The sequence below is a fragment of the Eublepharis macularius genome, chromosome 11 (genome assembly GCF_028583425.1).
Source record: "Eublepharis macularius isolate TG4126 chromosome 11, MPM_Emac_v1.0, whole genome shotgun sequence".
Classification (NCBI taxonomy): Eukaryota; Metazoa; Chordata; class Lepidosauria; order Squamata; family Eublepharidae; genus Eublepharis; species Eublepharis macularius.
The window spans coordinates 37,246,096-37,271,523 of NC_072800.1; the positions used below are offsets into that span (position 1 = coordinate 37,246,096).

Genomic DNA, 25,428 nt, shown 5'->3' on the forward strand with positions numbered 1-25,428 from the left:
TGTTCTTTACTCCAGGACATTACAGGTTGTTCTGAGCTATGGGATACCAGAATTTGTGCCAGGACACCACACAAGTTTATCAAAATTTGTGTGTGTTCATTCAGATGTCATGTAGGAATGTGAATGGATGATGCAGTTATTCAGCAATGCCACTTCCAAAATATGCATTGAATAATCTGAATATACTCTATGGATCTTGCTCTCAAACAATTCTGTAACGTCTTAGTGCTTTGGATTCAGTTTAAATCAAGATATATCATTTATACACCATTATAAAAGGCTTATATTTTAATAACCGCTTTCAAGGTTAGCCAATCCTTGGGAGTAAATCCAATCAAACAAACTGACTTCAGAGTAAAATGTACTGGATTGTGCAGGATGAAAATGAAAAGGATTTTAAAAACATCCAAAGGAAGAAAACCTCCCTTGAAAGGTTTTCAGACCAAAGGAAAGGATGTAAATCCCCCTGACCCACTTGTTCTTAAGAGCCCAGAAGAAATAGTGGCAGCACATTACAGGCCTTGCTGACTAAGGGCTAACTCATCCCATGAGGGTGGAAAGCCACAAATAGCTCAGAGGGAAGTAATTTAAAATAAGACAGAGGAAAGCAGCGCTGAAGGATCAGCCATTGCATGACATAGATCAAAAGTCTCTGTCCCACTGAAGCAATTGCAAAACTCTCATTGGTACAAAGACTTGGTTTGAGGGGAGGATTTTTTGTAAAGAACATAAGTAAACAAAACAACAAAATTGTAAAATAAAAAGGCAGAACACAATACAGGATTAGATGTAGCTAGTATGGGATTACTGGCCACTAGAGTTGCCAACTTTTTAACAAGCCTCTGCCACTTTGCCTTGAAGATGTGCAGCAAGCAGCAGATGAAACTTTTCACCATGTGGAGAATTATCCTCTGCTAATTATCCATAACCACCTGCAGCTAATGGCACGGCTAGCGAGGCTGGCTGAGAAACTGACAGTCCCAAGAACCAGGTGCAGTCCATTGATTAGCAGGGCACAGGGAAGGTAGACCAGATCTTGTATTTTTGGTATGTAGGCTAAAGGATGTGGTAGTACATAGAGAGGCTGATGTTATGAGGACCATTCTAGGCTTACCATCTGTTCACAGTTTGCAAAGATGGTTAGTTTTTAGGAACTCAATCCCTTATAAATAGAAAGCTAAATATGGATGATATTTGTCTGTAATTTTTTTTGTGATAGCAGAGCTGTGTGTCTGAACAAACCTCATTCAGCCTTGCCTTCAATGCAGTGATAAAAATGGAGAGGATAGAGAGCTTATGGGGCCTCGGAGGGCAATCGTCGAGTATGCTTTTAAACCTTTAATAACTGTAAATTGTTATGCACAGATATAATTCATCACAGCCACAGTTCTTAACTGAACTGTGTCCAATGGAACATACACTTGCATAAGGCAACTGTGGCTGCAATCCTAAAACACTTTCCTGAGAGTAAGCCCATTGAATAAAATGGGAAGTACTTCCAACTAAATCCACTTAAGATTAGGCTACTGCATTAGTGACCAACTAAATTTCTGGTCAACTTTGAAAGCCCTATAGGTATGAGAACAGGTGATCTTAAGGGTTACTTACTCTCACCTGAACTCTAACAGCAAGTTATTGTGTCCCCTTGTTGTAAAAGGATTGTGTAATTGTACTGTGGTTTATTGAATACCTTTTTAGGAGAAATCCACTTGTCTTATTTACCCCTTGTTTTTAAAGGAAGGGCTTTGGTGCCTGCCTGGGCTGATTCAATTTGTCGCCTTCCCCTGAAACATGTGGTGTTCTGATGGTGATATTCAGCTTTTGTGGTTTTCATTGACTGTCAGTTTTATCTGGTATGTCATAGCAGATTGCATTATATTGTTTTCAATTCCTATGTAAAATGCTTTGGTAATGTTTGAGAAGCAGGATAAAAATATTTTAAATAGATAACGTTGAATGCCCACAATGCAACTAAATACCTGTCTATAGTTATGCTCTTTTTGCACTTGATATCCACTCAATATCCACCCAGGGAAAAGGTGCAGTCACCAACTCTGGTTTGGGAAATGTGGGGTGGAGCCTAGGAAGTGCAAGATTTAGGCAAGGCAAGGACCTCAGCTGAGTATAAAGCCATAGAATCCACCTTCTGATGCTGTCATTTTCTTCAGGGGAGCTGATCTCTGTAATCTGCAGATCACCTGTGGTTCCAGGAGATCTCCAAGTACCAACTAGAAGTCGGCAACCTTAGGCTAGAGTACATGAAGGACTACCTCCTTCATATTGTCCAGCCTACTGGTTAAAATCCTCTTCAAAAGAAAAGTTGCAAACTTTTAGCCTGGCCCATCTAGCTGTCCCTTTAATATCAGTTGATCAGCAGCAATTAGCAGGTGCTGTTTAGCTCCATACCATGGAAAGCTTCAGCTGCCTGTTCCTTTAAATTAAACTTCTATTAAAGGGACAGGAGTTTTTTCCCCAAACCCTGAGTAGTGTCCCTACTTGCAGAAGTTAAACAGGTAGCAACCAGACAAATGCAAGGCTCTTTTTCCATGGTAGCACCTCGCCTTTGGAATGAGGAAAGGCTTGGTAACGCTTAACAGCAACAGTTTTTAAGGCTTAGGTATCACTGTAGTAGCATCTGAAGCCTTCTTGGGCAGAAGGAAAGTTGCTGGTGTTATCAGAATGAATTACCAAGATCCAACCCTACATGTTTTTAAAGTATATTTATTAAGCTGGTGATAACATTCAGCTCACTCTCTTCTCCACAGACAGGCAGATACTGGAACTGGAAGGACATGCTAAGGAAAAGGGTGGTGGAGCACCTTTAGATTAGGCGGAGGAGACTAATGATAGGCTCCGTAGAAAGAAACGGGCATCCTTAGCTGTATTTCCTCACCCTGAGATTAAACTTCTTTCTCTGCACAGGAGGCTAAAACTCTGCAATGTGACTCAGTGCTGGAGCATCTGCTTTGCATGCTGAAAGTCTCAGGTTCAGCCCCCAGCATTGTAGTTAAAAGCATCCAGAATCCAGTAGCACCTATAAGACTAACAAAATGTGTGGTAGGGTATGAGCTTTCATGAGTTACAGCTCACTTCTTCAGATACAGCTAAAATGTGAGTCCATCTGTCCTTATATCTTGAAGAGTGGAGTGATTACAGAAGCCGAATGATAATATCCGATAAATGATAAAGGCAGGTGTGATTAAATAGGGTGGGGTATGTAGAGGGATAGCGGGTGTGGAGAATTCAGCATTGCTAATGAGACATGAAGCCTATATCTTGATCCAGTCCAGGTGGATGCACTGTCTTGAGCTTCATTATCAGTTGCAATTCAGCAGTCTAACATGGCTACCCATCTTAAAAGCATCCAGTAACAGCTAATGCAAAAACCCTCTTACCCAGACCTTGGAGATCAGCTGCCAGTCAGAGTAGACAATTCTAACCCTGACAGGCTAATAGTTTGTACAAAGCATCATCATGTGACTGTGTGACCTCCATGCTGATCATCTAGCAAACTGGCCTGCAGATCCCTCAGACCAAGAGGACTGTTCCCAAACCTAGGTGGCTTTAGAAGTAATATTGGGTTGACCCTACATACTACCAGGCAAGGGCTTATTCTTGCTACTTGTCTGCAGATGGCCAGGTGCTTTCTTCCCCAGGCCAGTTTGCACAACCAACATAATGAGCTGGTGAGCTGAATAATATATGAAAAGTAAGCCGTATCAGCGACGACTTACTTTTTTATCCTCGAGCAGGCGCATTGCTGACGACTCTGGCTTCGAGACCTCTGCGAAGGAGCCTGCTTGCCACCAGGAGGGGGCTTGCCAAATCAATGGCCTAAACACTCCTTCCCGCACCTCCCCTCCGTGTCCTCCCACTGTAGCCTCCAGGCTGCTGAAAAGCACCCACTTGCCGCCAGGAGAGGGCCTGCTGAATCAGTTTTCTAGAGCCCATTGTATTTTTTCACACAATGGACATTGTTTCTAGTCTTATAAATACAAATGATGATTCTACAAACTTTCTGATGTGAAGATGCTTCTATTTAGCGATGACTCCGCTTGTGGGGAGGGCAAAATATGTAAGAAGAGCTGCTCAGGCAGCAAATGCCTGAATTACTGCATATTCCTGATGGGGAGTAGTAATAGGTCTTAGCCAATGTGTCCAGCAGATTACAATGCAGGGAGTAGGGGAAGTGGTGGGAGTGAAATAATTAATTGGTTCTGTTGGGGAAAGGATTTCTCCATCTCTTTACTGTCTGCTTCATCAGAAGGGTGGTTCCCAGGGTGCAGGCATAAACAGTGTTTTGCTATCAGATGCTATAGTGTTCTCAATCCAAATTTCTTATGCAACAAGATTGACTGTTAAAGATGCAAGAACTGAGCTCCTTGTACAAACAAAAACACCTTCTTCACCTGCAAGTTAATTAAGCATTACAATTTCTTTCAGCAGCAAAACCTGATTCTCAAAAGCTTATGCTACAATAAAATTGGTTAGTCTTAAAGGTGCTACTGGACTCTTTTTGATTTTGCTACCACAGACTAACACGGCTAACTCCTCTGCAAAGTAAAGGAAGAGGGAGATCTTCTAGGGGATATGACTGAAGTCCCATGGCATTTCTGATTAAAGTAACTGGACTGACTTTATGGGCTGGCTCTGATCAAGTATGCTGCCCGTGTCATAAAATGAAGGAATAACTTCTCTGTATGAGGAGCCAAAATGTATCTTCTTCATTCTAATGATCCTGCTCTTGGAAGTTCTTTAATGCTTCTAGAAGTTGACTATATCATAAAATGCCATGCAGGTTGGTGCAGTGGATAGAGTGTATATATTGTGAATATGGGAAATCCTAAACTGAGCTGCCTGCTGAGCAGTAAACCTCAGGGGCATGTGCTCGCTCGGTCTCAGCCTAAGTTGCCCTTGAAGTGGTTGCAGTTGTCAATCAGGTTGACATCAGATTTTGAAATATCAGTTATGGTGTATCAGCTGCAGTGTGTGTCTGTGGGCATAATATTTATTTCTAAGGCCTGTAGACAGTTCTACTGAGTACTGTCTGTTGATGTAAATATGGTCCTATTGGATAGTTTCTATGTGGCTGAAGATGTCATGTTTAATTATTCATGCTCTGTTTCAGCAATGTTTCATCTCTGTGTTCGGATTTATGCTTGTTTCCAAATTTCTGCAACCCATACCTTATTTTGTTTGTTCACCAAATGTTCTAGCTGTTGATCTTACTGATTTGCACTGTATAATCTGCCTAGGGTTGCCAGGTCCCCTTACCCTCCTGGCGGGATGCGGGGGGGGATCCAACACTCACCTTTTTGTTGCACCTTGCACACGCTTAGTGTGCATGCAGTCCTGGGCCTGCACAATGATGTCAATTCTGAGAAGTTATGTCATTGCACAGGCCCGGGAGTGTGTGTATGTTTCAAAGCACGCTGATTTGCGCCCCAAATGGAGCCTGTCAGCCTGCTGCAAAGTGCAGGTGTGCTCCCATGGCAGCGTGATGACATCACTCCAGGGAGTGTGCCTGGGAGGCCTGTTCCTCCACCTTTCCCCCCACCTGCCAGCCAGGTGAGTGGTGGTGGTGGTGGAGGGTGGAAGGGGGATCCTCCACCCCCCACCAAGGGACCTTGGATCCCTAATTCTGCCTTGGGTCTCGGTGAGAAAGGCAGACAATAAGAGGTGGCTTCCCTTGATGTTAAAAGAACATTTACAAGGCTATGTTGTCCTAGGCAGTTAGCAACATTAATTGTAAAGCATGGCTGCCTTTCTACGAATCACATCACAGGAGTTCAGGAAAGTGGGGAGGAAAAAAGTTGCCTTCTAGTCACACAATTTCCTTCGGATATCTTCATACCTGCTCCTGGTGCAGTTACAGCTGTTTCCTTGGTTTCCTGCTTCTCTGCCCTCCTTCACCTGTACTATAGCCTCAGTCTTGGGAAGGTTTCCTGAAATACATTCTTGGCTATTTAATTCTGCTTCCTGGAATGCGGCTTTCCTTTTTTCACATTATTATTTAGACTTACAATTGTATGCAAAGTGACAGATTTAAAGCGCACAAAGAATGGTCAATATTCCTTTCTAAGAAACACAGTATTAGAAGGTGAAATATTAGATTACAACATGAAAAAGTAGCCTATTTTCTGATTATCATAATTTTTATAATACTCAGTTAGTGCCCCTTTTCCCATTATGCACAAAGCTTATAGTCTCCTCTTTTGAAAACTGTGGAGTTCACATTTTTATAGACTACTGAGTAGTGGATTCTCATACTGGTAAGTCTAAATATTTCCTAAATGCAGATTTTATTTTTTATATTTAATTGTCTTTCCAACTGTGAGCAGTTTATATCTTCTTTTTTCTGCACACAGACAAAATACTCATGTTCTGGGACCAAGCCATTAATGGATTTTATATACCAATAATAGCTCATCTTGCAGTCTGGCACGAGTTAATAACTGGAATAACTAGAGCCGGCTACTAGTTAAACATCTGAAGCTGATTGATCATCCAGCTTCCAATCAATTAATTGATGACTTAAATAAAATTTGCATATAATGAAGTCTCAACGCCTTTTTGAGGAACCGGAGGGGAGTGCAAAAGAGCATTTGTTCATGTGATTGTATGTTAGCCACCTTGGTGGCCCTATTAGGGCGGAAAGGCAGAGTAAAAATATTATTAATAAATATGTTCCCATTCATTGTTGAGGAAACTTTTAACATGAGGGGCAGTCCCCAGTGATAGTAACGTGCCCAAGCCAAAATAATTGTTAGGAATTACTTTGAAAAATTCTAAATATATTGGGGATTCGGTTTCGTTTTCGCAGCCATGTCGGACGCTCCTCTCGGCAGGTCCGAGAGGAAGCGGCCAAGCCGCCTGGCCGGGCGGCTGATCTGCAAAGGTTAGCCCCCAGACTCTCAGGCAGGGAGTCTGAGTCTGGGACGCGGCGGGAAGAGCCCTCTGACAGATCGAGGCAGGGGGTAAATCGCCCGTTTGTCCCTATGGAGGCCGGCAGATGAGCGCAGCACCCAGTGTGCTGCCGGGCTATGGAAAACGGCAAGGAGCAGAATTAGGCGAAAGCCTGTAAGTAAGCGAATCCCTTCTGTTACTACAAGCGCATGTGAGGAGTGGTGGGGTCTGAAGGTTAGAAGACTCGGATTTTTCCCCCCTCATAGAGTCTCGGAAGATTGGCGGTTCCCCCCCCCCTAAAATGGCAGCGAAAAAGCAGAGTCCTTCTCTTGGCAAGTCAGTTACGGCGGCCTTGCAGAGGGGCGAGACGCTTGAGGAACTGGTTAAAAGAGCGGTTATGGAAGCCATAAAACCCTTTGTTGACAAGCTGAATGAAACAGATCAAAGGGTGGGCTTAATTGAAAGCGATGTGAAAGCCATTAAAGAAGCAGCGGGGAGGGCAGAGAAGTCTGCCCGGGAAAGTGCGTCACTTACGAGAGCAGCGAACAGGGAATTAAAGTTGGTGGAAAATCAGCTGATTGGACTGCAAGTGGAGCGAACACAAACCATTTTGCGTCTCCAGAATGTTAAAGAGGAGGAAAAAGAGGATTTATGGGATCTCGCCTCGGAACTTTTAGCGACACCCACGAGGGCAACTAAAGAAGAAGTGAAAAGCGCCATTTTGGGAGTCCGTCGGGTATCTTCAAAATATGCAATGAAGCGGCAGCTGCCTCGCGAGATTGTTATCGAGTTTTCATCTAGGAGGGTCCGGGACAGTATCGTATATAATTCATACAATGCGGAATTGGACTTTCTGGGAAATAAAGTCAAGATATTGAAGGACGTTCCATTTTTAGTGCGGAAGAAAAGATTTAAGTACAAGATGTTGGCAGCTCTCTTGAGGGAACGGGATATAAAGTACAAATGGCTACTCCCGGAAGGAATCGGGTTTAGTTATAAAGATAAAGCTTACAAGATTAATTCGGAAGATCAGCTAAGGGATTTTGTGGATAAAAATTCAGAATTTGGACCAGATACCAAGCAAAGAGAAGAGGATCCGAAGCCTGAAGGGAGGGGGGAGGCAATGAGCGCTCCGGCGGGAGCTGCGCAGAGGGAATTGCGCCCGAGGCCCAGGGGAGGAAAAAAGTTAATTTGAACTGTAATTTGTAATTCGTATGATCAACCACTCCGTCACTATTTTATTAAGCTATTTTTTACTATGGCAGTATGAAGGGAAAGCATTGAAATGTAGTGTTTAGTGTTTGTAGGTCACCTTCCCCCTTTTTCCACCCCTCCTTTCCTTTCTCTTTTTTTCCCCTTCTTTCCCATCCCTTGTGCTATTGTAGTCTTTTGTAGTTACTGTCTTGTAGGTTATGTATGTATGCAGTAGTTTTGTATGTTAGATATTGAAAAATAAAAAATATTAAAAAAAGAAAAGAAAAATTCTAAATATATTAAATCTCAATAGAGTGTTGACAACCACAGAATTATACAAGGACAAATGGGTGATCTACAGAGACTTGTGGGGGGGTATAGCATTCCCCCTCCCCCGTAATTTCCTCTTTTCCTTCCCTTGCAACACCCACAGCCTGTCCCCATCTCCTTCCCAGTCGCCAGCCAACCTACCTTTGTCTGCTCCCATCTTTAGCTTTCCCTCCTTCCCTCTCCTTGACAGCCTCTACTGTGAAAACTATGGCTCAGGTGCATGGTGGGGAACCTGTAAGGTCTTGCAGGGGGCACCTCACTTTCCCCTATACCCCCTTTCCCACACTACTTCCTCTTTCGCTCTTCCTGGCAGCCATTATATCCTCACCTTTCCCCACTTCCTTCTCTTCTTGCCACCTACCAATCAACCTACCTTTTACCTGCCCCCCCCCATCTTCAGCTTTATTTATTTACTTTGTTTATATCCCACCTTTCTCCACAAGGTAGCTCACATTATTCTTCTGTCCTCCATTTATTCCTCCCAAGAACCCTATGAGATAGGTTAGGCTTAGAGTGTGTAACTGGCTGAAAGTCACCCAGTGGGCTTCCACAGCAGAGTGGTGATTCAAACTTGGGTCTCTCAGATTCTCATCTGAAAGTCTAGCCACTGCACTACAGTTGCTTTTGTAGGGTATTACTGCAACTGAACAGTAGCAAGCAAGTTGGGCCTGGGTAAGTCATAAAAACTGCCTAGTTGCCCAGTTGTTGGTGGGCCTGGTCCCTATGAGTCATCCCTCAAAGGCCAAAACTGACCTGGAAAGGGTTCTGTGCCTACCCCCCCTTTCCTGATAGAAACCAAGAACTGAAGGTTACAGTACTGTTGTGGTTGCCTGGCAATAGCTACTAAGGGCATCTGTTTCTTAAAGCTCCTTTTATCAATCTGTGGGTTTCTACTCCCCCCTCCATGTTTTTTTTTAAACTTTCAGATTTTTCTGGAAACCTGGGGCTCTTCTCAGGTCTGTAGAAAGATCTGATTTGTCTGTTCATTGGCCCAGTCTCTGAATGTAACTATCCAAAGATTTGGCCCTGTTGAGAAATAGATAGATTGATGATTCCAAAAGAGTTACTCCATGACTTAAATGCAATCTTAAGAATGCTTTGCTGGGAATAAGTCGCATTGGACAGACCGAAGGAGGATTCTAAGTAATCCTGTTTATAGTTGCTCTCCAAATGGGTTACTGGATTGGCTTCTTGATGGCACTAGATTAGATTGGAGATTAGATTGGACATCCAAGTTTTTCAGAACTCTGTCACAGCTATTTTACATTTTATTTTAAATGATGACGAGCATCTGTGTTTGGGTTCAAAACCATTATATGCTGTTAGTACAAGTTTTTACTGTGGTGACACATAAGCTGCTAGAAACCCATCACTGTTTACTCAAGATAATGTCTACCAGCACATTCACATGATAGTTATGACAGTAACAATCATGATTATCTCCAGAGTAACTCTGTGGTTTCCTCGTAGCATCCTCACTTAAATGGTAAAGACTCTTCATGCAAAAAGCTACGATAAAACTTTACAGTCTTTCAAGGGTTGTTTGTGGTTACCACCATTCCCTGGGGAAAAACTGATTGCTAGAACAGGTGACTAGTACAAGTAACCACAAATTAGAAGGGGATTAAGCTTCAAGTTTTATTTAGAGAGAGAGACATTTGGGATTTAATTTATCGTGCCTAATTAAATGACAGGTGTGTAGCTATCTCTGTCAGCCAGTAGGAGTGGGGAACTTGGTACTTTCTCTATGAATGCAATAAACTTGGAATTTCAGTCAACAAATAGGATCCCAAAAAATGAAGTAGGTGTCAACAGAACTCACTTTGGTTTCAAATACTGGCTACAGTAATGAGGACAGAGACCACGAGATTCCTTGTAGTCGGTGCCAAACTGCATGGGATGCGTTACTGGAACTCCTGGTGGGTTATTTGTCCCTGAAAAATAACCGTAGAGAGACCCTAATCCAGATCAGGCTGATGTTGGCTCTTCTTCACCAGTGCCGCTTCCCCAGCAGTGGGGGCGGGGGCGGGGACAGACACAGTATAGACAGATAGCATGGGAGAAAAGAGTTGCTCCCCTTCTGCTTCCCCTGCATCCTGGTCCAAACACAGACCAGTCCCTCCAGGGCTAATTTTAGAACCCTTTTACACATCTGGAGTTCCACTCTCAGAACTCAAGCATCACATGGCCCTAGCTTGGGGTCACAGTGAGTTGTTCTTACTGTTGTTGGAACAGTAGGGTTAAAGGCAACAAACCTATATCCGGTGGATGTTCTCCATTCAACAAGTGCAGCAACTGACTCGAACTGATGTTATTTAGGACTAGGATCATGTACTGAGACCGGGGTGATATAATCAAACACACTGACAATGTCACCCTAAGTATACTTGTATTCTGTTCAGATGAGCAATGTAAGCTGCATGCCATTTTTCAGATATTTGTACTAAAACAATTAGTAGTAAGATATAAATGCACATGCAGAAAGCAAGGTTTATGTGGCTATTTCATTATGCTTTGGCAGCCATTGATTGTATGGTTTTAATACATTAATTCTACAAGTTGCCCGAATGGTATATATAAATTCAAAATAGTTTGACCCATTTTGTTAAATTATTGATGGCAATCGAGAACTTTTCATGTCACCAGTTCCCTTAATATAGTTCTAAGCTCATGCTCAGATCAGATGTAGTTATGTGGGCAGAAAATCCCACTGAGCTCAGTAACACTTAATTCTAAGTAAGCATGCATTAGAACTGGGTTGTATGACTGCAATACTTAACATCTGAGCACACAGGTTTAGAATTAAACTAAAAGACTAAATGGATTATCTTGCTGGAATATACCATCTCCCCCGCCCAGTAGAAATGCGCTTGTGACTGAGCACCTGGTTTGTTCTAACACTGGAGTGTGCCCACTTTCCATATATCAGTAGACAGAGGACCCAACTTCTCTTTCCGTGGATGAATTTACTTATTATCAGAGGGAAAGAATGATGTATGTGTATCCAGGGCTTTTTTTCTGGGAAAAGAGGTGGTAAAACTCAGTGGTGGAACTCAGGACTGCACAATGATGTCACTTTGGGTCAGCTGGAACAAGGGGGGAGTTTTTTAAAGTTTAAATTGCCCTCGGCAAAAATGGTCACATGGCTGGTGGCTCCACCCCCTGATCTCCAGACAGGGGAGTTTAGATTGCCTTCTGCACCGCAGCACAGAGGGAGATCTAAACTCCCCTCTGCCTGGAGATCAGGGGGTGGGGCCACTGGCCATGTGACCATTTTCAAGAGGTGCCAGAACACTGGTCCACCGCGTTCCAGCTGAAAAAAAGCCGTGTGTATCCTTTTATTTTGATACTTATATCTTACTTATACCTACCTTTTCTCCTCAGTGGGGACCCAAAGCAGCTCACAACCCTGCTCTGTTTTATCCTCACAAGAACTCTACAAGGTAGGTTAGCCTGACTGGCCTAAGATCACCCAGCGCATTCATGGCAGAGTGGGGATTTGAACCTGGGTCTCCCAGATCCTAGTTTGACACTCTGACTGCTACACCATGCTGGCTCTCAGCTAGTTTGGATGGCATGTATAAAACAACTTTGGAAAATAATGTTGCTAGAAGAACTAGATTGAAAAAGTAGAGCTTTGCTTCTGTTAACAATGATTTAATTTGAGCAAATCTATGTACATGGAAAGTTGCCATAGCAGTAGCAGAGCTTTCATTGACTTAACACTATAGTCTAATTTTTTATTTTGGAGATGTATGACTTCTTGAGCAGGATCCTGCAGTAATTTTCTGTAGATCTCTCATAGCAAAGACTTGAGGTTCCTGTTGTATTAACCAAACACAATGAAGTGCCATTCAATTACTGAAATTTACTTTATTTTACTTTATGTATACTCTGCCTTTCTCCACAATGGGGACCCAAAGTGGTTTACATCAGTCTTCTCCTTTCTATTTTTTTCCTTACAACCACCCTGTGAGGTAGGTTAGGTTGAGTGTGTATGACTGGCTTGAGGTCACCCAGTGAGCTTTCATGCCAGAGCAGGGAATCGAACTGAGGTTGCCCAGTTCCTAGTCCGTCACTCTAGCCATTACTCCACACTGGCTCTCTGAATAGTATGACAGTTTAACCCTTACAAAAAAACCTCTTACAAAGCAAGTATTAGCGTCTATTAGCTACAGGAAAGTAAGATAGATTGATCAAGAGAACCAGGCTGTAGGATTCTGCGGCTTGCCTGAGGCCAATTTCTAATGCCAATTTGCTCTTATTAATAAGTATTTATGCACAACTGAAAGCACAAAATGGGACTGCTGAGAACATAATAAACAGTATATTATTTGCATGGGCAGCTTGCAGAACAGAATGAATAGTATTATTTGCCTGAATTAATGATGAAAAGGTTTGTCTAAATTATACTCACCTGAAATTGTTGAGCAAAGGATAAATTCTTTAAGGATCTAGGAGTGACACTTTACTTTATTTGGTATTTAGCCTGCCCTCCCCACAAGCAGGCTCAGGACGGGGTACAACATTCATAAAATACATAATTATATAAATACAATTAAAATCATAACTCAGATGGTCTATTGCACATTCCTGCCCTCAAATTCAGAGGGAGACATCTGGACGGACAGGATGTCATTGGATAGGAGAAGGAGACAGGAGGTTCAATGATGGTCTTAATACTGGCCTCACCCATATCAGTAGGACATAAACATATTTTTGTTTTTGTGAAGCTTTCTGCTTCAGAATGCACAACTAAAGCACAAATTGGGACTGTTCTATGAAATGGTCTAGATTGCATTATGAGGTGGAATTAGCAATCTGGAGCCCAATGCTATGCAGAGATAATATGCCTAAATCCGTTGAGCTCAATGAGGTTTAGGCCGCCTCACTCTCCATACAAAATGCAGCCTAAATTCCAAACTGATGTGCGGGTTCCTTTAACCTGCTGCTTATATTACCAGCATGGGCAGCTTTCAGAAGTTAATAAACAATATTTTTGCTTGATTTAATGAAACAAGAAAAGCTTAACTGTATTGTACTATTCTGAAATTCTACATCAAAGGATACATTAATTAAGGGTCTAGCAGTCAGCTGACACATTGATCAATAGGGCATGAACATATTGCTTTTTTATTTTTTTTCCAAAATTTTTGTTAGGTGAGAATATTAATACATACAACTTCCAAATAACATCTCAATATCATTTTCCCCCACCCTTTCCCTCCCCCCCTTTTTCAGGACTTCCAACAGCTTTCCAACCCTGTATCTTAATCTATTCCTAATCTATCCCCTATTTCTGTAACTCATTATATCATGTTTACATTTTTGTGGCGCTTCTAGCTTCAGAACCAAATGCAAAAAATTGCTTTGGGGTTTTTAGTTTACTAAATAAATGCATAGTTTAAAACTCAGGATTCAGAGATTTAAGATTTCCACTCCAATCTGGGAAGTTCTCAGATAAGAACCAGTACTGAAAATCAGATTTTCTGGAATTTCAAGTTCTTTTTGGGATGCAAGAGTTTGAGAAGCTGTGCGTTTAGAGAAAGAAAAGAACTTTGGGGGCACAGAACACCTACCAGCACAAATACTAGAGACAAGAACCCCCTATCCGGACATCTTAGGAAACTGACCGTGCAATCCCAAGAACATTTTCCTGGGACTGAGCCCCATGGAACAGACCTAAGTAGGGTTCTTCAGTAGACCTGATAAGGATGGCACTGTGTCTGAAGTACGTGTGACTTTTCAATACAGGAACCACCCAGTAATTTGAACTCCACTTTTTGTACAGGCCAGGATCATCAAAGAGTTCTTTCAAAATAATAGCGAACACTGATTTTGTAAATGTCTTTTATGCAGTCTACAAGTGCATGCTTAAATCTTGGGAACGTGTTAATAAAATTAGTATTTGCAATTTTATACATAAAGGAAAATATGTCTGCAAACCCTTTACATCTGTGCATTTTCATACTGAAAATCATGAAGCTATTCACACTTTGAACACTACAGCGGGTTTTAGTATTTTTCCCTTGACTTCAATGTATGGAATAACTGCACATCTTTTATAAAATGGCAAACTCAAGATCTCATGTGTGAACACATTTATGTCCAGTAGAAGTCAACAGTAAGTTATGTAAGTATTGTCAGCAGTAGGACCTCAGAAAGGGCAACAATTGTAGGGCAATCATTTTCTTCTAAAATGCTTGCCCTCCTTTTGCAGTTGCATGTTTCTTTTTTTTAAAAAAAGGCCATAAATATTTTATGCAAATATTAATTTTATAGTTTCTGTAATCAGCCTTCAATAAACACTTTGTTTCTTCTTCTAAATAGTAAATACGTTACCGTCTTGTGTTCCCATCCTCAAGTATTCTGAAGGTTTTCCAGCAGGACTGCAACATTTGTTAACTGATTGAAATGCTTTTCTGTATGACAAAGATACCCTTGATCAATCAGGCTGTAGTTTTTTGTTTTTTTTTAAAGGTGGCAAGACATATGTTAAGATAGAGGCATTCTTCCTTCACACTTCCATAGCAGGAGAATGCCTCTTTTGTGGGGATGTGGGCTGTGCTTCAGACCGACTGTGTATTCCTATGCAAGTTTATATATTATCGATCAATCAAATGCACGCTTCATTCTTTGGCCAAAATGCAGCCCTGATTTGCAGAACCACCTTCTATAAAACTTCGGGAGTTGCTAGAACTGACGCACTTGTTTGAAACGCCGCCTCGTATTGGTTCTGCTTTGGTCATGCTGGTTAGTTGGTAATTTCTCAAAAATGACTCAAGGAGCCAGCGGTTGGTCTTTGCTAAGGAACCACTTTCTAAATTCTTTCCGTGACAAACAAATGTCTCACTTACAGCTTTGCAACTCAGTGCGGCAAGGCATCCAACATAACGTGTTTTTAAGGCAATACTCAAAACTCCCCCCACCCGTTCAATTAAAAAAATGTAAAATATAGTCCTAAAGCGTAGCGCTTTATGCAGTAATCCCGTGAACAGCGAGACCCTTTTTACGGCAACGGGCAGAGAAAAAACATTCAGCGCGGAATTAAGGACTTTTCGTTGTTTTCCCCGCAGTGGTAAATTTAAAGTTAAACCTCGAGCAATTAAAGGGCAAATTAATGGCGCTTCTTAGACAAACGAATCCTTCCAACCACCGCAGCTTATTTTTGCTTTAAAAAGAAAATAAAATTAAGACCATTTTTGCTTTAAAAAAGTGATAAAAATTCAGACAAGCCTATCAATTCCCCCCGCCCCGCTCAGCACGTTTGATTGCTAAAAGCTTCGAGCTTAGCAGGGAAGACACCGCAGTAGTAACAGGGTTAATGTTTCCTGTTTGCCTTCCAGGCCCCCTCCCTCCTTTCCCCTAACCGCCCCCTCCACGCTCAGGCGGAAGTGAGTTCGCTGCTGTAGAGATTAAAAGGATTCCGAACTGTGGATCAGTTTCAATAACAGGCATCCAGAAAAGAGGCGTCCGTAGAAGGCGAACAGAGCGGAGCCCTCCAGAAAAAGAAATTCGGCTCGCCTAACATCGACGTGAGGGGGAGAGTTAAAAGAATAATAACTCGCAAGAGCATCCATTTAAAACAGAGCAACGCAGGAGAGAAAACCCAGTCCTCCTCCAGCGCGACGGTTCCGTTGGAATCCAACGCGATTCTTTTTCGTGGCTGCTGCGTGATTCGAACCCAACGCCGGTTTAAAAAAAAATTAGCCGCGCAGTTGGGAGTTTTGATGATCGCGGGAGTATAAATTCGGGATTTTCCCCTTCCCATTTGGGCATGAGGAAGGGCGTTGGAAAGCTTGCTTTGGAAAAGAACAAGTTTCCAGAGCACAGCGCGGAGGTAAAATGACAAAGGAAATGTGATCCCAGTCACTGCAGAAGCGCGGGCGGGTGAAAGAAGCAGCGAGAAACGCCGAAGGGGCGGGTGGGGGGATGCGGGAGGGAGGGGAGGAGGGGGCCGGAGCGTGGGCCGCTCGGATAGCATTGCACGGCGGGCTCCATTTGTGGCAGCGAATCTAATACGCCTCCCATGAATAATTCAAGGCGGCCGGCCGGGACCTGCCGCGGCTGCTCTTCTCCCAGGCGGCCCCTTGCGCCGGTCTGAGCGCGTGTGCGCCCGAGGGAGGGAGAGGACACGGGACGACCGCGTGCGCGCCCTCGCCGCCGCCCGGGTTGGAAGGCCGGCCCGGAGAGGAGGCCCGACGGCGTGAGCGCTCGGGGGCCGGGCGGGCGAGGAGACGGACCTCCGGAGCGGACGCGCTTGCCCTTCGCCCCCGCCCCGACTTCATTCATACCCGCCCCCCTTCCTCCTCGCCTGCCTCTCGGCTGCTGCGCCGGCGGAATCGCCATCGCCGCTTCCCGCTCCTCAGACATGCGGTGGTGGAGCCGGAGTGGGCGGACCGGGGCCGGAGGAACCTGCCTGGGCCACTTGCGCGCCTCTCGGAGCCTCTGGGGCTGAACCAGAACTCTCCTCTCCTCTCCCCGTTTGCCACCCGCCGCTCGCCACCGGGCTCCGAAGAACTGGGCTCCGCGGTCCCTTCCCGCCCCCCGCCCCAAGAAGGACTCCGCGAAGAGCCGCCCGCCCGCCCGGATCCAGTTCACGCTGGCTGGAAAGGAGAAGAGGCCGATGCCCGTTTCTGCTCAGGAAGCCCCCAGCCGCCCGCCACGCCGCCGCAGAGGCGTTGAACCCGGAGGAGGGGGAGGCGAGGAGCCTCTCAGGCACCGACTCGGCCCCCTGGAGCGCTTTCGCGGGGGGCGGCCCGTCGAGAGGGCGCCTTAAAGGAAGGCGAGGCGAGGAGGAGGAAGGCAGGCGAGGGGGCCGCCGGCTCCGACCGGGCCAAGCGGAGAGCCGCCGAGGCAGCTGCAGCGCCCCCACGCAGCGCCTCCTGGATGCCGCCCAGCGGGGCTCGGCCCGCGGGTCGCCGTCGCCGGCCTCGGCCCATGCTGCCGCCCTGCTAGCCCGGAGCGCGCTGCGCCGCCGCCCCTCCCCCCCTCTCCCCTCCCCCCTTCCCAATGGCTTCCTTCCCCGAGTCAGATTTCCAGATCTGCCCGCTGTGCAAGGAGATGTGCGGCTCGCCGGCTCCCATCTCGTCCAACTCATCCACCTCGTCGTCGTCCTCGCAGACGTCCAACTCGTCCGGCGGCGGCGGGGGCTCCTCGTCGTCCTCTTCCTCCTCGTGCGCCCCGTCGAGGCGCCTGCACGTCCTGCCCTGCTTGCACGCCTTCTGCCGCCAGTGCCTGGAGGCGCAGCGCCACCCCAGCGCGGGGGACTCGCTCAAACTGCGCTGCCCCGTCTGCGACCAGAAGGTGGTGATCTCGGAGCCGTCGGGCATGGACGCGCTGCCCTCCTCCAACTTCCTCCTCAGCAACCTGCTCGACGTGGTCGTCGTGGCCGCCGCCGCCGAGGACCAGAAGAACAACGGCCGGCCCGGCGGCCCAGGAGGCGGCGGCGGCGGCCCGGGGGGAAGCGGCGGCGGCGGCAGCAACAGCAGCACCAACAACCGGCACCACCACCCGCGCCAGCAGCAGGCGCAGCAGCAGCATCGCGCCTCGACCGGCGGCTCGTCGCCCGGCTCAGCGGCCGGCTCGGCGTCGTCGGGGGGCGGCGGCGGCGGCTCCTCGCTGCTCCTCCGGCGGCCCCACAGCCGGCAGGGCGAGCCTCGCTGCAGCTCGTGCGACGAAGGCAATGCCGTCAGCTCGCGCTGCCTCGACTGCCAGGAGCACCTGTGCGACAACTGCGTGCGCGCCCACCAGCGCGTCCGCCTCACCAAGGACCATTTCATCGAGCGCTTCGGACCCGGGCCGCCGGGCCCCGCCGCCGCCGCCGCCCAGCTCGCCCTCGGCCAGCCCTACTCCGCCGCGCCCTACAACATCCTCTCCGTCTTCCCGGACAGGGTCAACTACTGCCAACACCACGAGGACGAGGTGAGCCGTCCCGGCCCGGGAGAGTAACCGGGGGCGGCTGCGGGGGGGCGCGGTGTGGGGAGGCCTCCCTATAACTGGGTCCCTCAGGCACGAGTGACTGGGCTCAAGGAAGCCGCTTCTGCAACCCTTCCTCCAGGGCTGGGGGATTCGCAGCTAGCAGCAAATGGTGCTGGCTGGGGTGGTCTGCTATGAGTCCCGAATTTGGAGGAGAGGAACAAGGAGCGGTGGGCAGATAGGTTCAGGGGCTAAGAAACCTGGCCCAGATCGATCTAGCATTGCTCGAAGGGTGGGAGGGAGGGGGGGGGTGCTTGAAAATAGGAAACGTTATCAAGGTGGAACCTATTTGGCTGCCCTCACAAATGTCTTGAAGAGGATGTGCTGCACAGCCTTGACTGATTAATAATTCACTGCCCGACAAGGGGGATTACAGGCTGGGGGAGGCTGGTTTTTTGGAGAGTTTGACCGTTCGTGTTAGACTTTCTCTGGGTCTGTGTTTTGCATCGGGGTTTGATGGATCTGAGTCAGCAGGCAACTACGGGGAAAGGTTATTTGAAGACTGGTCTGTCTTCCCTGGTTAGTATTATACCACCAGTGGGATGCAGTGGTGGGGAATCCCCTCGCACTTAATCTAGGACAATGTAGGAGCTGAGTTGTATACTTAATTTGGCTTAAAATTCTAAATCCATAAACATGGGTTGTCTCTGTATTACTCTTGAAATCCATATTGGTCCTCCCAGTGGTTAATGGTAATAAAGTAACGCTTGTATTCAAATGACATTTTAAAGTTAGAATTCATAAGGATGTTAAATGTATCCATCCATACTCCCATGTTAGTATAGAGACAGTATTGCAGTGTTATTTTTAACGCTTTAGCTTTATCTCCCACGTGAGATCTTCATTCTCCCTTGGAGTTTGGGTGGTTCCAAGCCTTCTGACATAGGGACACATCCATTATTTTCACAGAGCTGTCATGTTCTCTACCCCCCTCCACACACACACACATGCACACACTGTTTACAGAGATTACCATTTCCCCCCAAACATCTGGCAATCCTAATTCCCTTTTAAATAGTTTCTCTCTTTAACGCTTCTTTTTTGCCTACATGTAATTCTTGCTACTTCCCAGTTCCTTGCAGGCTTAGTTCACATGGAGCTGTCCATGCTTAACTAAAAGTAATCTCCATAATACTCAATAAAGCAGCAGAGCTTTTGCTTATGCTGTAGGTGGGGTTGCATTATAAGGAACTGTTTTAAGAAGACCGGACAGCCTGGGCTGCTGGTGGAACAGTTGTGTGTACGTTCTGCCTGGCGGTGCTTTGGAAAGCAGATCTTTGCTGTGGGAATGTAGCACACCAAGGTGATGCTGGACCCCAATCTTGGACTTCTGCTACCGACGAACACAGCTACCCACCTGAAACTATCTTAAATGAGAACTGGCAAGCATAGCCTACAGCAGTCTGCCATTTGAATTCCTTCCATCCTTTCCGAGTGTTCTCTTTGAAAAGTCTGGCAGCTTGGTTCTTTTGGCAATACAGAAGCCATACTAGGGAGGCATGGGCAGGCTGCTTGTTAAATTTCTAGAATTAACAGATTTTTTCCCCCCTGGGAATAAGCCTATTGATGAATAAGGTCTGATGTTCTGAGTAGACCTGTTCAGGATTGCACTGTGAGTGGATCACACTGCGCAGACTGCTTTCCATTCTGTTTGTTTGCTGTTCTGCTTGCTGCTGTTGGGTCTTGCATTAGAAACATCGCAATCCCCATTGTGGAAGGAGCATAAGACCACCATTTCCCAGCTCATGAGATTTGGGAGAATCACATAATTTCTTTTGGTGAAGGCATGTGATAAGTAATACAGGAGTGTTAATTCTAGGAGCTTATTGGGATTTACTTGAGTCTGGAACTTAGCACGTGAGTTCTTCTGAGCAAGTGTGGAGTTCTTCTTCCTAACTACAGATTTCTTGCATGTGGGATGAGCAGATAAAATCTTCCATAGCTCAGAGGATGTGAACCCGCTATGCGAATGGCTTTGTGATTGATGAATTGTGTGCTTTTTAAAAAGTTTATCTGTTTTAAGGTTTTTAGGGAAAGTGATCTTTAAACATTGTTAAACAATTTGCCTAGACAGTGACAAGAGCTCTCTTGAGGGGTGTTGTGGACAGCTTTTGTAAGGTTGTCTTTGTGGGTTCCATGCGGTGGTATTTTGAAAACCAAAAGTTAGATTTACACCCAGTGTTTAATGTTATTGTGTATTAAAGACTGAATATTGTTTGTTGTTAATCTTTGCCACAAGTCTATCTTGAGATTCCACTGGGCAGAGTAAAAAACAAAATTGCCCACTGGAAATGGTGGATGGAGAAAGGAAATGTGAAAACATATCACAAAGTCACAGATACCCTACTGCCTAGCTCGTAACAGGAGAGAGCTATTTCAGGTATATTTGATGTTCAAATCCTAAAACAATTGGAAGGGCTAAGGTTATTAGCATTCCCTTTTTCCTAATGTTGAAGAGCATCCACAAACTTCATGCATTAGTTTCTAGATTGGTAGAGAAGAGCGGTTGTGGGGTAGAAATTGAGGAAACTGTTTTGGAAAGGGGATCTTTTTTTACCAAAGGGTACAATAAAAGTAAAATAAGCTTCTAGAACTGATGATTTAGAGCAAGAGCTGAATATTCTTACAGCAGTGTAAAGAGCAATTGATACAACAAGAAGACATTAAACTAGCAAATAGCTTCTAAAAAAGCAACTCTGCCATAGGAGAATTGTAAAAAAAGTAATGTGGTAACTATAACAATTAGCTCATTGCTGTAAACTGCAACTTTACACTGTGGAGTAATGAAACTCAGTTGAATCCAATCTATAACTAAAATGCAGCAACGCGTTGAAACTCTTCTTAGTGCGATCCTTAATTGCATATGTTTCCTAATTTCCTTTTAAAGGGGTCCCATTTTGCATAAAATAGTTTTAAACTACTAGGTATTTAAAATTAGTCACTCCAGTATAGCAAGATTGTTAGAAGATTCGGATTCCAAAGAAATAATACTTAGATGCAACTGCATGGGCTGAAATTCAACTTGTGCGCCAGCATTCCTGTTGGCGGTTTGCATAATGCCACAGTGGAATTTTCCATTAGCTTCATTGTTAAATAGAAGAGCTTACTCCCTACAAAAGTCTTTTAAAAAAGTTGGTTCTGACTACTTTTGAGATAAGATCCGTGTCTGAGGACTGAATGGGTAAGGGATTCCTTGATTATTGCCATGTATTAGCTTTTTAAAAAAAGAATGTATTTTAGCAAGTTCTAAGCAGATCATCAAGTAGCAAAGCATTCAGACCGACACACTGGCAATGTTCTTACAGTTTTCCTGTATGCTCATTGAGGAAAGCAGAAAAGAATGCTTGAATTTGAAAAATAAAAGGAATATTCAGAAACGCCTTTCAGGCATGGTTTGAGGAAATGCAAAAATCTCCTCATTAGGCACTTGAATCTCCCACAGAGCTCTCTTAGAGTTTAACAAATAACTCTTGCCTGTTTGTGAACATCTGAGAGACAATTGTAACTCTTAAATACAAAATTAAGAATGGAAAAGCTATCCATGCACTGGGTGAAAATATTTCTTGAAGTCAATAATAATTTCTTTTCCCACTTATTTTCAATTACAGTAAACTGGCTTGCCTTTCAAGGAAGTCTAAATTCTTTATTATGGCAGTTTCAGTCTTGTAAGATGCTTGGAAACTTAAAATGGTGTCACCTTTTAGTTGTGTTGCTGTTACTTGTTTTATATTAACAACAAACAGGCTGCCTGTTTTCATGATTCTTCATATTAAAACAGGTTCGAGAAATGGGCCTTCTTTCATTTCTCTGTGAAGGTTGGTATACAATTATTCAGTAAATAAGCATCTGAAAAGCTTGTCAACACAACTTTATTGATGCTTTTAAAAGAGGATTTAATGTGTGTGTTATAGTGGGGGAAGGAATGTACTTTGTCTTGCAATACATATTGTGGAGGGGGGTATGAATGTATGCTCTAGTACTTCCTTTAATTCAAGGTTTTTCAGTGGCGGAAAATGTCCTGTGTTGAGGGTCAGTACTCATAACTGCTGTGTGGAGGCTAGTTTATATTGCTTCATGTAGACATCTGCTTGTAGGCTGTGGCTCACTGTGTGCAGTAGGCAGTTGCTTACCAATAATGTTATGGTGACTGTTGTAGTGGCATAGAGAACAACTGACTGGTCTGTATGATGAGCCCCTTGTGAAGATGGCTGCCACATGGTTCAATTTAAAATGGCCACCACTTATCCTGAAAGTCTTCAGAAACTACAGTGGTTGTGCATGTTAAAGTCTACACCATCAAAACAGCGGTAAGAAAGGAGCTGCATATTACCTTATTCTTCAGGAGCACTGGTGTAACATCCAGTATCTTTTAAAAGATCCTCTTCTAGTTGAGCTTCAGAAGGCCCCAAGTTGCATATGTTTGTAAGTAATTAATGTGCATGGAAAAAGTGAACTAAAGAAATACTGGTTTTATTGTACCAAATAAAGAACAATAGGGGGGGGGTAGGTAGATTTGATCTAAAGTTAATAGGAAAATAATGTGCCTGATGGAACTGCAAATCTATGTTGTATTGGATTGTGCTACCAAGCCTTTAGTAGAATGGTGAAGAAAAAGCAACAGTGTTTGGGTATTTCCATTTCTTAGCTATTTTTGTCTAGTGTGAGGAGATACCAAAGAAGTATCCTGGAACCTTGCAAGGAAGCAAGTATGTACATTTTCTCAAACTAGCTGTGTTGATTACTGTAGGGAAGTTAAATGGGAGCTTGAAAAGTAGACGTGTTACAAGAGGAGGGAACATTTATTTGCTTAGGTAGCATCTTCTTTGCATTTTAGCTGTGCATAAGTGTGTATGTTCTTTAAAAATCTTCTAAAACTTTTCATGCAGATCTAGGAAACTTTAAATCTAAGTAGAACAGTGCTTCTGTCTAAAACAAATACCTGAGGCTCTACTTGGAATAGTTTCTCTACGGCTTCCCTCTTACCCCACCCAATTTTCCCTGTCATGAAGAGGATAAGAATTTTTTGTATACACTTCTCATGAAAGCATAGGGTGATGGAGTCAGTTTGCACCTACAGCACTGAATCTAAATCTTCACATTAAACCAGTGTTAAATAACTCAAAGGTGTATGCACACCAACCTCACTGTGGTTTTCAGAGTCAGATTACATATAAAAGACTGCGGGTGAGATGGAATGGAGTTTGAATGTTGTATATGCTTGTAAAAATTAAGAACAATAAAACAAATCCCTTCCCTCACAATTCTACCAGTGTATGTTGTAGGTTTCCTGTAAGGCTGGTGCTGCCTTAATTTTTTGATTAAAGTGTGCATATTGTAAAGATACTTACCATTGCCATTCGGTTTCTTTAAACAACTTGCCAAAACCGTGACACTGGGATAATAGGAACTGTTTACCTAAAAGACTTAAGTATCTGTGGGAGAATGTTTGAACAACAGACTGCATGGTGCCAGCTATCATAACAAGCTACCTCAATGGCCCACATCACCAAGACCCGGTTAGTGAAAAAGTGATTGTCTGGCCATGTAAGTTCTAAAGTAAGGAAAGTTCAACATTGCTCTTGTCTCCAAGTATTCTTATTCTTTATTTGTAGACTGCCTTTCTCACTGAGATCCAAGGCGGAAAATACAATATAATCAACAGCTAGGACATTTCACTGAGTTACGTACAGTAATGAACAGCAGTTCAGATATTCAGTGAAAGAAATACAATAGGGCATGCATGGAAGCAGGAAAGTTTGGTGAGGGGAGCATAAAACCAAGCACAGAGATGACATCTGTCTGAAACAAAGCATAACTAATTTACATGGCATGTTTAGCAATGTGGAAACTCCTTAGTAGGCACATGTCTACACCAGCAGATAGTACAGTGGACAGTGCCCAGTAGAACAGCGTGTAGTCCCTGTCCCTACCAGTGCATCTGTCTGAGCTATGTTTGAGTCTTTGAGCACGCGGATGAGAAGGAGAATTCAGGTTTGCAGCCAAGGGGCTTCTTGGGGAGGGATGGCACTCAAAATAAGTAAGTAAGAGTTTGAATCCAGTTTTGAAGCACGACTTTCAGCTCAGCTTTTCAACATATTTGAACCCAGCTTTGTTCCTCCTGATTCCCTCCCCCCTGATCATAGCATTGTGGTGTGGTCCTTCCAGTGGGTACCTCCCCCCATGAAGTTTTTTTTTTGTTTGCCTGAGGTGGGTCTCCCACTGTGAGCCAAAGTGACCTTCCTACTTTGACTGCCATCAGACAAGCTACCTTTGTTTTTCCTTCTGAAGCGCTAAAGCTGTGTTTGTGTGTGTGGGAGGGAGTGAGATTACCACTCTGTTAGAGTGGTATAGAAGAAAGCTTGAGGATATCTTTGAAATACCTTATCTTCCTGGGCCTTTCCCATCCGTTTTTTGTAGGGTTACTGTGCTTTTAAAATACAGAGTTCACCTTGGGAGCAAAGGTGGGCTGAAGGAATATTCAGATAGTTTTGTCTTGAGAGATAAAGCCCAAGCTTGAAGCCAGCTGGTGTGGTGAAACTATTTTGGTGTTAAAGGGTCAGTATTCTTAGAGATGCTCAGTTGGGGCAGAAGGCGAAGAGGGCAATGGCTACCGCTTAGCAGACCCTAGTCTTAAATTGCCAGTGAAGAGATGGTTGTAATGGAGCCATATTTTGAGGGGTGAAATGGAATGGAGTATATGAAGAAGACAGAATCTATTTGCAAAGCTACCTCTGTCCCAGATAAGAATTAGCCTGGCTTACTGTAAATCACAGAACAAGGCTGATGTGGTTGCATAAGATGCAATCGATACAAGACGTATGGAAGCTCTGGTCGCATTTAGGGCAGTGGAGTGGGTGAATCAGACTCTGCAACTTGTTCCACGTCATCAGAGACATTGCTTCAGTTGTGTGTTCAAGGTGCTTTCTTTCCTGTCTGCTACATTTGATGGTTTGTGCCTTTTTAAAAAAAGAAAAACGTGTCCTAGAAGACTGCCATTAGATAATTTTTTATTTTTTATAA

At 44.4% G+C, this 25,428-nt stretch overlaps 1 protein-coding gene across 1 annotated transcript in view; it reads left to right on the forward strand.

The window, feature by feature from the left end:
- Nucleotides 1–17,442: 17,442 nt before the first annotated feature.
- The window catches only part of TRIM71 (tripartite motif containing 71), a 51,968-nt gene continuing 43,982 nt past the window's right edge, over nucleotides 17,443–25,428 (forward strand). Inside the window, exon 1 of the mRNA XM_054990828.1 lies at nucleotides 17,443–18,354. Within this exon, the coding sequence (XP_054846803.1) occupies nucleotides 17,443–18,354 (912 nt within the window). The remainder of the gene's footprint in view (nucleotides 18,355–25,428) is intronic.